Raw genomic sequence first — 14,879 nt, forward strand, 5'->3', positions numbered from 1 at the left:
TCCCCAGCCTCGCTTGCAGTTATTTCAAGGATGAAAAAATAACTGTCAGGAATATGGAAACTCCCAAGTGAGGCTGTCTGTGACAGTTGTTCCTTGACATGCGCAGCTGTTCCTTGATATTTGATGCCATTATTGATAATGCTTTCTTACCAAGAGAGCTGTGGAGCTCAGATAAAGCTAGACTATTCCATTAGGCATAGCTTGAGCGAGGAGCAGATGCACAAGTTGCACCACCCCAAGAGGCACTGTGCCCTCTGACATCCTTCAGAGGTACAATTCCTCTTCTGCTTCCCTCTTGCTCTGGTTTCGGGTGAGGTAAAGTTACTGCAGGCCTTAATGGGAGTGACTTAATTCAACTCTGATGTCTGGCTGGAAGTAGAGGGGGATCCAAAGCTCAACCTCCTCCCCACCGCCTGCTTGCTCACAGGAAGTATCTGGATAGCAGGAGCTATGCTCCATAACAGACCTAGCCTCAAGTTCCAGTTCCAGGGAAGTCTGCAGATGGGGTTTACCCCCCTGCTTAGCCAAGACAGATAAGGGGACAATCTAACCATTAGAAAATAAGGATCTATATTCACCAAGTGAAAACAAATGAAAACTTGGCATGAAAAGAAATATTATTTGCAAGTTTTAAGGGAATGCTGTACACTGAGAATGGCAAAAATTGAAGAATATATTATTGTGGCTTCTAATTTCTTCTCATTAGTATGCTTTTTATTCTTTAAATTAAAGTTATCTGCTCTGCATGTGCTACTAGTCTTTCCTTGAAATTAAAAGGTCTGCTTTGTTAGTAAAGCACATGTAAGAAGTGGTTGGCTGTTGTTAAAAGAAGGTGTCAATATTAGCTACTATACAAAGGTTTAAATCTTAACTAAATAGCATTAAAAAGTGACTCAGTAAGCCACCTTTAGGTTATTGGTGCTTCAAGATTTTTCAAAGCAAAAGACCAATATGAAGGATTAATGGCTAAGGTTATGCAAAATCCATTTAATCAGCATGGCTAATTTTAGCTTTAACTAAAGCTGCTGGCAACTACATGCATTTTGCTCTAGGGCTTTACTTTTGAAGAGAGTGATGAATACATTTTAGAGGTAAATATATCTTAACCGAGACTCTACCTAATGCTCTTTAATTGCTGAAAAAGTGATTTTAATAACATTTGCATTTAGAGAAGCAAGGAGTTCTTCAGCTGTGCATCTTTTGAAGACACTAAGATAAGCATTCCGTTTTCCACATTTGTGTTCAAGAGGTATGTTATATAAAGTAGGTGAGGTTAATAAACAATAGTATCATCAACAGTGGACTTGGTTTGTGATGCCAAAGTTTTTCCCTGAAATACTAAATCAATCCCATCAGAGAAAGCCTGGGAAGCTGAAGGGCCTTGCAGCAGCAGGTTAAGTTACATGGGCTACGTCAGACAACTGGGGGAGCAAATGCCAGAAATGAGAGCCTTTCACTGAGAAGGTTCTGCCCCTAGCCAAACAGATCTAAGCCTATGTGTACATTACAGAGGGTATGGCTACACTTGCAGCTGTACAGCGCTGGGAGTTACAGCTGTCTTCATACAGCTGTGTAGGGAAAGCGCTGCAGTGTGGCCACATTTGCAGCATTTGCAGCGCTGTTGGGAGTGGCTGAACAGGCATTCTGGGATACCTCCGAATACCTCTGGAGGCCAATTACAGCACTTTTGGTGGCCACACTGGCGGAACAGCGCTGCATCACCAGCGCTGCAATCGTTATACCCCAGGCAGAGCAGGAGTACAGGCAGCGCTGCAGCCAGGGAGATGCAGCGCTGTATGTGCCTTGCAAGTGTGGACGGTGAGTAAGTTGCAGCGATGTAAACCCACCATCAGCGCTGCAACTCTCCAGTATAGCCAAGCCCAGAGTTTACAGCGGTGCACTTGCTGCTAGTGCAACAGGAAAGAGCTCTCCCATCGACTTAATCGCTCCAATCCCAGTAAGCAGCAGTAGCTACGCTGGCTGGAGAAGCTCTCCTGCCGACAGAGCACTGTCCACGCTGTGCTTAGGTCAGTGTAATTTTTGTTGCTCAGGGACCATACTGAGTGTGTCCATAGCCTAAGCACTGTCATCTCAAGTGTCCCAGGTTATGTCAACTAGTAGGATAACATAAAGGATTTTTATCTCAGTTACACAGCTCTCAAGCCACAAAGGATTTGGTAGTTCAACTGTATAGAACAACATGAATTCAGTCTGTGGTAGATTAAATATGAATACATTTTCAGACAAATGTGATGCTCCAAACATTAAAACTAAACAGCTGTCTGAGTGATGACAGCCATATAAAATTTGACTAGGTGGTTACGTGGGAAATGGAGGCAGTTTTGGTTGAAGTGAGCTTTTTTAAAAAAAATAATAATAAAATAATTTAGGAACACCTTGAAGCAGGCACTGTCTTTACATTTGTACCTTGCACAATGCCAGGAATATGGTCACCACTTAGTGTTTCCCAATTGTCTTTTTAATAATGTGGATTTTGGGACAACTGTTGGAAACTTTGTGGGGGAGTTTTGCAAAGTTGGATAAAGCTTTAGAACAGTGTGTCGCAAACTTGGGACACCGCTTGTGTAGGGAAAGCTCCTGACGGGCTTGGCCGGTTTGTTTACCTGCTGCGTCCGCAGGTCCGGCCGATCCCGGCTCCCAGTGGCCGCGGTTTGCTGCTCCAGGCCAATGGGGTCTGCTGGAAGCAGTGGCCAGTATGTCCCTGGGCCCACGCCACTTCCCACAGCTCCCATTGGCCTGGAGCAGCGAACCGCGGCCAGTGGGAGCCACGATCAGCCAGACCTGCAGAAGCGGCAGATAAACAAACTGATCCAGCCCGCCAGAGGCTTTCCCTACACAAGCGGTGTCCTACGTTTGGGAAACAGTGCTTTAGAAAATCATCCGAGCAAATCAGACCTACAAAGTTTCTTTAAGATTTTCACCACTATTTTTTATTGTAATATACACTTGTGATCAGTTACAAATATGGGAATTACCAGACTGGATCAGACTCAATATCCATTTAGTCCAGTATCCTGTCTCCAACAGTGGCCAGTAGCAGATGCTCAGAGGAACGATAAGAACTCTGCAGTATGTAGATCTTGGATAATCTGCCCCTACTTTAGGTCTCATCCCAAAAGCCAATAGTTGGAGATTGGCTTAAGCCCTCAAGCATGAAGTTTAAAAAGTTTCCTATAACCAAGTTGTCTCAAGCTAAGAAAAATTAGGCAAGGCCAGTAACTGGACAGGAAACCTGTAGGGGAATCCCAGAATACTGCAGGAAATACTGTTAGCAAGGTTGTGGGTGCCATTCTTCCCTCTGGGAAACAACGGGGGGTTGTAATATATTTTACTGGACCAACTTTTGTTGGTGCGCAAGACAAACTTTGGAGCTGACGCTAAGTAAATTAAAGCTTTATAGCTGGTAAACAAATTGTCAACATCACACACCAAAATATACAAAATAAATATAATTAAATCAAGCCCTAGTATTTCTCAAGCAGCATTTTCCTTATTTTGCCGATCTGTACGTTTTTATTATTGATGGAAATTTTTCTTCTGTTTGTGTGTGTACGATGAAATCCCCTTTTACTGACATTGACTGATAAAAATCTAATCCTTCCAAGCCTAATTATATTATTAGCTCCTGTGCCTGCAAATGTTTAGCATGGAAGGTATTTGATGACTCATATGTAAGCCACTTTTTGTTAGTCACATTTGTTCATTCACTCTCCTATGGGATTTAAACTTTTTTATCCAATTTTTATGCTCCCTACACAATATTTAATTCTAATCTTTGTAATATTTTCTTATAATCCTCAGACTGGACTAGTGTTCTTTTCTCTGCCTTTGTGCTTTTTCCCATTCTTCCCCTGATACATGAGAGGAGCTCCCTGTAAACATTTGCAAAACTAACTCACAATCCTACTCAAAACTCCCCTTTTCCATGATGTCTACAAAAAAACTTGACAATAATTAGGCGGCTGGTATACTGAGATCATTGCCTAGAATGCTGACTCATATTGTCTCATTGTTTCCTTGTACTCCCCCATCTGTCTATACTCATCTATTATCTCTTGTCATATAATTAAGCTCTTTCGGGCAGGGAAAGTAATCGTGTTCTGTGATTTTATAGCTCCTACCACAACGGAGTCCTGGTTCATGACTGGGGCTCCTAAGTGCTACAGTAATACAAATAAATAATATTCCTTCTGCTACCCTATTAATGAAAATATAACATTTGATCCCAAATTAATCTGATTCCATGAGACACCTTGTCCCTACTTAGTCACAACAAAAAGCCACAAACCTTAACTCAAGCAAAATTATTTTTTTATGTATAAGTGGATGCAAATAAATAAAAAACAAAGTCAGTAGTTGAAACACATTTTAGATGATCCCATACTAATCAAAGCTCATTTTAGGTTATGTTTTATAACATTTAATAAAACAAATACCTAAATAAAGAAATGCAGTAGAGTAGCAAAAACTCTAGGGATGGCTTAGAGCCGAAATGGCTATAAATTTTTGCTGGTCTGCCGAGTTTCTTTATTTAGGTGTTTCTTATATTAAAGTCTGTAAAAATTACTCCTGGACTAAATTGAGTTTTTTATGGTGTTTGATCATCCAAAATGCTTTTGACTTCCTCTGAACTAGCAGCTGAACAATTCATAACCATTCTCAATGTTTGATTTATTTTACCTGTGTATTCATTTTACAATGGTTCCATCTAATCCACATTTATTTAGTTTCCTTCTAAGAATGTCATGTGGAACTAATTAGTGTCTTACTAATGTCAAGGTAGTCTACGTCTACTACTTTTACTTTACACACTAAGCTCATTATTGCATCAAAGAAATCAATTACTTTGGTTTCATTTCATTTGTGTTTTTTTACAAACATGGCAACAATTTATTTATTGCTGTATTTTCTTCTAGCTGTTTACAGACTGATTGCAGCTGCTTTGCTAATTGTTTAAGTAATTTATCAGGTATTGAAGTTAAATTTAGTGGCCTATAATTTGTGTCTCCCCCTCCCACTCCCACATTTTTCCTCTACTTTTAAATGGGTACATAATTCCAATTTCCCCTTGGCTGTTAGAGACAAAGCAATGCAGTTAGATTTTTAATAGCAGTAAACACTAGTAATAGTATTTTGCTAGCAAAATCGGATTTTGATCAATAGTTAATTTGAATAGGGAAAGGAGTGAGGATGGGGTGGGGAAGTAGAGGAAGAAAGGGAAAGAGCTGCATTAAAAACAGATCACACTGTGGCTCGGGGGGTGAAGAGCAGCAATAAAAATTACAAACACTATAGTGAGGAATGGAGCCAGAGAGGATGTAGTAACTAGCATCAGATGAGCAACAGATGAAAAGCTGACTTAGAATTTATCTAGACTAGGAAAATAGTTAGTGTTTAACAAGTGTTAGCTAGCATATTTTAACTAACGGGCTTTAAAACATTAGTGTAGATAAGGTTTAACGCCGTCTGCAAGTTTGAGGTTGACCCAAGGGTTTAAGCAATTGAAATATGCTAGCTAACATTGAACACTACCTATTTTCCTAGTTTAAAGAGTGCTTTAGGGCTGATCCTGATAGGTGCAGAGTGCTCTCAACTCATATCAACTTAATACCTCACAGAAATAGATCCAAATGGTTCTTTAGAAGGACTCATTCCAACACTCTGCCAGGTCCTCTCCATTCCAGTAATCGGTATAAATTTCTAAAAGAATTTGTGGCTTTACACCCAACATGAAGTTATGAAGTGCAGAAAACTGATAAAGAAAACTAAACTCATCAGGGAAAAATCCATGGCTAGCAGGGATAAGAATTGTAAGAAGAAAAATTTTTAAGTATGTTAGTAACAATAGAAATCCTAGCAATAGTTTAGGTCCATTACTAGATGGAGATGGTAAAATGATGCAGAAAAGGCAGAAGTGTTCAATAAATATTTCTGTTCTGGACTTGGAAAGAAGCAGGATGACGTACTTGTATCACACGAGGATGTGACGTACTTTCCAAACCATTAGTAAATAAGAAAGATGTTAGACATCATATACTAGGGATAAACATTTTTAAATCAGGAGGACCAAGTGTCTTAAAAGGGGATATCTGGCCTGCTGATGTTAATTTTTAATAAATCTTAGCATAATGAGGAAATTCCAGATGACTGGAAGAGTGCTAATATTATGCCAATAATCAGGAAAGACTAATGGGATGACTCAAGTAACTATAGACTGGGTGGACTGACATCAATGGTAGAAAATATAATGGAAAAGCTGATATAGAATTCAGTTGATCAAGAATTAAAGGGTAGGAATATAATTAATACCAATTAACATGGATTTGTGGAAAATAGGTCTTGTCAAGTAAACCTGAATTCATTGTTTGAGATTACAATTTTGGTTGATAAAGGTAATTGTGAAAAGGATATATACTTAGACTTTTACAAGGCATTTAACTTAGAACCTCAAGACAGTCTGATTAAAAAATTACCATTATAGAGTATTAATAGAGTACAAGTTAAATGGATTAAGAACTGGCTGACTGACAGATCTCAAAAAGTAGAAATCAATGGGGAAACATCACTGCATAGGGTGTTTCTTGTAGGATTTTGCAGGGATTGGCACTAGGCCCCTGCCCAACACAATGCAACATTTTCATCAATGATCTGGAAGAAAATATGAAATTGCTATGGATAAAATTTGCAGATGACACAAAAATTAGTGGAATGGTAAAAAAAATTATGAGGACAGAGCAGTCCTACAAAGTGGTCAGGATCACTTTGTGCAGCAATCTACATGGATCTTAGAGAGAAGAACATAAATAACAGGATGGAAGAGTTTGGATGAGGCACCAGGAGGGCAGTCTTTATGCCCACGGTTTAATGCTAGCTGTAATGAGACATTTCTGTACATTGTTCTTTTAATAAAGAGCAAAAACAAGTTTTCTGTTATTACCCAGCACTTGTTATACTGGGCTCATTCAAACAAAATGCATTTTTACTACAAACAAATGCAAAGTTATTCATTTAGGAACAAGCAATGCTGGCCATACTTACAGAATGGGGAACTATATCCTGGAAAGCAGTGATCCTGAAAAGGATTCGGGGTCATAGTAGAGCATGTCAACATCAACTCCCAATACAATGCTGTGGCAAAAAGGGCTAATATAATCCTTTGTTGTATAAGCAGAGGACTAGCGAGTAGGAGCAGGGAGGTGATTTTACCTTTCTAGGTGTCTGATTTGTGGGACTGATACTGAAATACTGCATCCACTTCTAGTGTCCACATTTTTAAAGGATACTGAAAGCTTGGAGAGAGCACAAAAAGAGCCACAAAAATGATTCAAGGGCTGGAGAAAATTCCTTACAGTAAAAGACTAAAAGAGCTCAATCTGTGTAACTTATTAAAAAGCATATATCTGCCTTGGAGCTGGAGTGTATGATTTCCAGCTTGAGGAGACTGATTTGCATAAGCTTTCATCAAGTTAGTGTGCTACAAATAGAGTGTAGCTGTATCAGCACGAACTGCGGGATGGACTAGCTTCCTCAAGTACATGCCTAAAGGGTCTTGGACAGGCACATACTCAAAGCAGCTAGCCCATCCTGCAGGGTCACTCAGGGTCAGGCCATGGATACACTCTGTTTTTAGCATGCTAGCTCAGTAAGCTCTAGCATGAATATATCTCCTTGAGCTGGGAATAACACCATCAACTCCAAGTGTAGACATTTCCAAAGACTGAGAGGTGAGTTTGTTACACTGTATAAGTACATTCACACAGAGAAAATACTGGATAGTAAGGGGCCCTTTAATTTAATGGAGAAAAGCATAACAAGAACCAATGGCTGGAAGCTAAAGTCAGACAAATTCAATGTAGACACAATTTAGTAGTGAGGATGCTTGACTAATAGAACAAACTACCGGAGAAAGTGGAGGATTCTCCATCACTTGATGTCTTCAAATCAAATCTGTGTGTCTCTCTGGAAGACATCCATGCTTTAGTTATTCAGACAAGTTATTGGACTCAATACAAGGGTAACTGGATGAAATGTAATGGCAGGTGTTATACTTGAGGTCAGACTAGATGTAACAGTCCCCTCAGGTCTTAAACTCTATGAATCTTGCTTCTTGCGCAAAAGAAACAACTCACTTCACAGATCAAAAGAACTGCTGTGACAGTCATCACTGACATTAATGTATAGTTTTTAGCACGTGTAATTGAGTCAAAATTATTGTAGTCAGCATTATCCTAGAATTTCAAATGCTGCTTATTAGGCAAAGAACTGCAAGGGATACAGTACCTGGTAGATTTTTTTTTGTGGTGATGCTAATTCTTTTAGCAACTAAAATTAATATATTCACTACATTTCTAATTTTTGATCTTTTGCTGCAAATTAGCCATTCTGTAAATTCAAAATGTGCATACCCCTGAGGTAGATCTTCACTCACTGGTCCTGATGAGCTGCTGAATGTCAGTTCCTGAATCAACAGGGATTAGCTTTTTTTAAGCAAATGTGTGAAGTCTTTATTACCACTAGGTAATGCTAATTACACTAGAAGACAATAGGAGAGAATCTTAATATCTCTATTAGCAGTGAAGCTTGTGAGAATGTGATTTCACAGGTATTCAGAGTGCCTGGTAACTATATTCTAAATGAAACATGAAACAAATTTACAGAGTCTTTAACACTAATTTTAATGAAAAAATGTGATACAGAAAGATCAGATCTGCAGGGAAAATAGGTAACCTTTTAAATTAATGTTCCCAAAACCACAATTAATTTAGATTTAATAGGACAGTTAATCTATGTTATTTGAATACTGATTATTAAACATTCACCAAGGACTAAAAACTATGTAATAGATTTGTAACTGTGAAATTGATATGAACCTATTGTATAGTTTTTAATATTATGCAAATATCCCTTTAACGTGTAGTTTTTATTTATTTAATATGCAATAACAGGTTTATGAAGTCCAAATTAAATACTTGGGGACTTTTAACTGAAAGAAGTTTCTGGGAAATAAAAGACAAAAAGTAGAGCATGCCAGTGTCCTATAATCCTGCTTTCTTGGAAAAAGATGAAAAGTGAATTATCTAGCAGGCCTATATCACAAAAAGGTCTCATTGACTACTGCACAGCACATATGCAGAAATTCCAACAAAAAGTGCAGAAGACATAATGTTGATAAAATATGCTTTTTTGATAGAGAGACAGACAGACAGACAGACAGACTGACCTGTAATGCCAATTTAAATGCTGTCTATTATGGAGCTGGCATAAGTTCTTTCTTTCCAGATGAACGTTTTTAGAACAAAGCTTACACTTTTTTCATAGTGTGGACCACATCTTACAGAGTCAGTCTTCTGGAGCACTTCCCCTCATATTCATGAACAGATCACCTCCCATTGGAAAATCAATAACACTGCATGGAAAATAATTAGGGAAGTATTTAGTGTATTTTTTGCATCTGTTAAATGCAGTTTAGCAGTTATAATAAAAGAACAGAGCCAGCACCATGTGACCAGCCAATTTTCTGTAGACTATTAATGGTCAACAGATGACAGGGGTGGGAACCCACCATGGTTTGGCAACCACTGTCCTACAAGAGTCCAGAAATGACAGACATACATTGCGAAATTCACCAGTTTTTGCCATAGTTCAGATCCCATCCAGATAGGAAATATCAACACTGATATAAGCACTTAAAATGGGCTAAAATAAGGACTGGCCAAGTAGTAGACAGACAATTGATTTTCACTAGTTTATGACAAAGTTCTCCCTTTGACTCCCCTTTATGGCAAGTGAAATTTACTTAATAAACATGTACCTGAGAAATAAACATTGTGCATTTCTATTACTGTGTTTACCTCCATTTTTCTTACCCCTCAGTCTCTCTCTCCCTGTCCCTCTCTTTCTCCAAGCTTTTATCATCTTCTCCCCATATCTGATGCCCTTATAAATCCCTCACCTCTTGTCTACTTTCCCCTGCCCAAGGCCTGTTGGCAATTACTACTCCTTCCTTTTTCTGTCTACTGTCAGAGCATGGGGTTTTTCATCTCAGCCTTCTCCCTCTGCCTACTCTTGAGGATGAGCTCCAATAGCATGTCTGAGCACAGCTGTTGTCCACCTACACTCTGGGTGTAACTTGCCTCTTGCCATTGCTAGCCAAATGTTCCATTTTCACATTCTTTAACTAGTATATGAAAAATCTAAACCAAAAATCTGTTCATTCCGAATTTTCTTTTTGAGCCAGAGAGAATTAAAAAAAAATCTCTAGTTTTGGGGACCATTATTCAGCAGTGAAATTTGGACTTTTCTGTAAAATCTAAAGTGACAGGATTATGGAATGAGAAGCATTCTTCAAAGAAGACTGTTGAGAAAGTTTAACTTCTGAACCATTTGAATTCTTAAGCATCAGACACCTTTTCTTTCAAATGCACTTTTCACATAACAATGCGAATTCCCATCCCACAAACTCTAATCACCACCATCTACGAATACCATTTCCTTCCTCTCTTTTCAATTATAAGCATTGATGTGTTAATAATAAAGTAGTTAGCCTTTCTTTTCTTCAATTATACTTTTTCTTTTTAAAAAAACAACAATTGTACATATTGTGGCTACTGCTTGCGTTAGTGCAGGAGTAGGCAACTATGGCATGCGTGCCGAAGGTGGAACACAAGCTGATTTTCAGTGGCAGTCACACTGCCCGGGTCCTGGCCACCGGTCCGGGGGGCTCTGCATTTTAACTTAATTTTAAATGAAGCTTCTTAAATATTTTAAAAACCTTATTTACTTTACATACAACAGTAGTTCAGTTATATATTTTAGACTTATAGAAAGAGACCTTCTAAAAACGTTACGACGTATTACTGGCACGCAAAACCTTAAATTAGAGTAAATAAATGAAGACTCGGAACACCACTTCTGAAAGGTTGCTGATTCATGTGTTAGTGTCTACAGTATTTAGCTAAAGGTAACTTTGAGTAGAACAAATAAATACTTTGTTTCCCCTTTGATCAACTGTGTATTAGTTTACAAACTGTGTGATAAGTGTACAGACAGTGTACTGCTTTTACTGATAAATGGAACAATTGTGTTTTCAGAAGACCTCAAAATGACAGTTGTAATATGTAAAACACTTTATTATAATGCATATTACATCATATTTTAGCTGAGTGAATGTAAATGTAAGATTCTATAAAGGGCATCTCCATCTCTTTTCATGCTGGATTTATTATTCTGTATTTTGTAGAGATAACAGTAAAATTTCAAATTATAGTTGTCAAGGTTTCTTTCCCCACTCTGAACTTATGGGTACAAATGTGGGGACCTGCATGGACACTTTTAAGCTTAATTACTAGCTTAGATCTGGTATACACTGCCACCACCCAGAATTCCAGTGTCTGGGGCACTCTCTGTTCCCTCAAAACTTCATCCCCTCCCTGGGTTGCCTTGAGGGACTTCACCAATTCCCTGGTGAACACAGATCCAAACCCCTTGGATCTTAAAACAAGGAGAAATTAACCATCCCCCTCCTTTCCCCCCACCAATCCCTGGTAAGTCCAGATCCAATCCCTTTGGATCTTAAAACAAGGAGAAATTAGCTATCCCCCCTCCTTTCCCCTCACCAATCCCTGGTGAGTCCAGATCCAATCCCCCTGGATCTTAAAACAAGGAAAAATCAATCAGGTTCTTAAAAAGAAAACTTTTAATTAAAAAAAGAAAAGGTAAAAATTATCTCTGTAAAATCAGAATGGAAAATGCTTTACAGGGTAATCAGATTCCTATAGACCAGAGGGCCCCCCACCCCCAGCCTTAGGTTCAAAGTTACAGCAAACAGAGGTAAAATCCTTCCAGCAAAAAGAAACATTTACAAGTTGAGAAAACAAACATAAGACTAACACGCCTTGCCTGGCTAATTACTTACAAGTTTGAAACATGAGAGACTGATTCAGAAAGATTTGGAGAGCCTGGATTGATGTCCCGTCCCTCTCAGTTCCGAGAGCGAGCAACAAAAGTACAAACAAAAGACTTCCCTCCACCAAGATTTGAAAGTATCAGAGGGGTAAGTGGGGAACAAGACCTGGGAGATGGGTTGGAAACAGGAGGGAGCACGGGCTATAATGGCAGAGAGGAAGGAGGGTCAGGGCAAAGCTGGGAGGCAAGATCAAACCAGTATCTTAGATGCCTATATACAAATGCAAGAAGTATGGGTAATAAGCAGGAAGAACTGGAAGTGCTAATAAATAAATACAACTATGACATTATTGGCATTACTGAAACTTGGTGGGATAATACACATGACTGGAATGTTGGTGTGGATGGGTATAGTTTGCTCAGGAAGGATAGACAGGGGAAAAAGGGAGGAGGTGTTGCCTTATATATTAAAAATGTACACACTTGGACTGAGGTGGAGATGGACATAGGAGACGGAAGTGTGGAGAGTCTCTGGGTTAGGCTAAAAGGGGTAAAAAACACAGGTGATGTCGTGCTGGGAGTCTACTACAGGCCACCTAATCAGGTGGAAGAGGTGGATAAGGCTTTTTTCAAACAACTAACAAAATCATCCAAAGCCCAAGATTTGGTGGTGATGGGGGACTTCAACTATCCAGATATATGTTGGGAAAATAACACCGCGGGGCACAGACTATCCAATAAGTTCCTGGACTGCATTGCAGACAACTTTTTATTTCAGAAAGTTGAAAAAGCTACTAGGGGGGAAGCTGTTCTAGACTTGATTTTAACAAATAGGGAGGAACTTGTTGAGAATTTGAAAGTAGAAGGAAGCTTGGGTGAAAGTGATCATGAAATCATAGAATTTGCAATTCTAAGGAAGAGTAGAAGGGAGTACAGCAGAATAGAGACAATGGATTTCAGGAAGGCGGATTTTGGTAAGCTCAGAGAGCTGATAGGTAAGGTCCCATGGGAATTAAGACTGAGGGGAAAAACAACTGAGGAAAGTTGGCAGTTTTTCAAAGGGACACTATTAAGGGCCCAAAAGCAAGTTATTCCGATGGTTAGGAAAGATAGAAAATGTGGCAAAAGACCACCTTGGCTTACCCTTGAGATCTTGCGTGACCTACAAAATACAAAGGCGTCATATAAAAAATGGAAACTAGGTCAGATCACGAAGGATGAATATAGGCAAATAACACAGGAATGCAGAGGCAAGATTAGAAAAGCAAAGGCACAAAATGAACTCAAACTAGCTACGGGAATAAAGGGAAACAAGAAGACTTTTTATCAATACATTAGAAGCAAGAGGAAGACTAAGGACAGGGTAGGCCCACTGCTCAATGAGGAGGGGGAAACAGTAACGGGAGACTTGGAAATGGCAGAGATGCTTAATGACTTCTTTGTTTCAGTCTTCACTGAGAAGTCTGAAGGAATGTCTAGTATAGTGAATGCTTACGGGAAGAGGGTAGGTTTAGAAGAGAAAATAAGAAAAGAGCAAGTAAAAATTCACTTAGAAAAGTTAGATGCCTGCAAGTCACCAGGGCCTGATGAATTGCATCCTAGAATACTCAAGGAGTTAATAGAAGAGGTATCTGAGCCTCTAGCTATTATCTTTGGGAAATCATGGGAGACGGGGGAGATTCCAGAAGACTGGAAGGGGGCAAATATAGTGCCCATCTATAAAAAGGGAAATAAAAACAACCCAGGAAACTACAGACCAGTTAGTTTAACTTCTGTGCCAGGGAAGATAATGGAGCAGGTAATCAAAGAAATCATCTGCAAACACTTGGAAGGTGGTAAGGTGATAGGGAATAGCCAGCATGGATTTGTAAAGAACAAATCGTGTCAAACTAATCTGATAGCGTTCTTTGATAGGATAACGAGCCTTGTGGATAAGGGAGAAGCGGTGGATGTGATATACCTAGACTTTAGTAAGGCATTTGATACAGTCTCGCATGATATTCTTATAGATAAACTAGGAAAGTACAATTTAAATGGGGCTATTATAAGATGGGTGCATAACTGGCTGGATAACCGTACTCAGAGAGTAGTTGTTAATGGCTCCCAATCCTGCTGGAAAGGTATAACAAGTGGGGTTCCGCAGGGGTCTGTTTTGGGACCGGTTCTGTTCAATATTTTCATCAACGATTTAGACGTTGACATAGAAAGTACGCTTATTACGTTTGCGGACGATACCAAACTGGGAGGGATTGCAACTGCTTTGGAGGACAGGGTCAAAATTCAAAATGATCTGGACAAATTGGAGAAATGGTCTGAGGTAAACAGGATGAAGTTCAATAAAGATAAATGCAAAGTGCTCCACCTAGGAAGGAACAATCAGTTTCACATATACAGAATGGGAAGAGACTGTCTAGGAAGGAGTATGGCAGAAAGAGATCTAGGGGTCATAGTAGACCACAAGCTTAATATGAGTCAACAGTGTGATACTGTTGCAAAAAAAGCAAACATGATTCTGGGATGCCTTAACAGGTGTGTTGTAAACAAGACACGAGAAGTCATTCTTCCGCTTTACTCTGCGCTGGTTAGGCCTCAACTGGAGTATTGTGTCCAGTTCTGGGCACCGCATTTCAAGAAAGATGTGGAGAAATTGGAGAGGGTCCAGAGAAGAGCAACAAGAATGATTAAAGGTCTTGAGAACATGACCTATGAAGGAAGGCTGAAGGAATTGGGTTTGTTTAGTTTGGAAAAGAGAAGACTGAGAGGGGACATGATAGCAGTTTTCAGGTATCTAAAAGGGTGTCATCAGGAGGAGGGAGAAAACTTGTTCACCTTAGCCTCCAATGATAGAACAAGAAGCAATGGGCTTAAACTGCAGCAAGGGAGATTTAGGTTGGACATTAGGAAAAAGTTCCTAACTAGGGAAGTTGTGGAATCTCCATCTCTGGAGATATTTA

General features: G+C 39.3%; 1 protein-coding gene across 3 annotated transcripts in view; it reads right to left on the minus strand.

The window, feature by feature from the left end:
• Window positions 1-9,351, minus strand: part of LOC127048209 (cytosolic beta-glucosidase-like) — a 98,588-nt gene extending 89,237 nt beyond the window's left edge. For all 3 annotated transcript variants that reach the window (XM_050947774.1, XM_050947773.1, XM_050947772.1), the window contains exon 1: window positions 9,327-9,351. In XM_050947774.1, the coding sequence (XP_050803731.1) occupies window positions 9,327-9,337 (11 nt within the window). In that variant the 5' untranslated portion in view covers window positions 9,338-9,351. The remainder of the gene's footprint in view (window positions 1-9,326) is intronic.
• Window positions 9,352-14,879: the final 5,528 nt, after the last annotated feature.

The sequence above is a fragment of the Gopherus flavomarginatus genome, chromosome 3 (genome assembly GCF_025201925.1).
Source record: "Gopherus flavomarginatus isolate rGopFla2 chromosome 3, rGopFla2.mat.asm, whole genome shotgun sequence".
Classification (NCBI taxonomy): domain Eukaryota; kingdom Metazoa; phylum Chordata; order Testudines; family Testudinidae; genus Gopherus; species Gopherus flavomarginatus.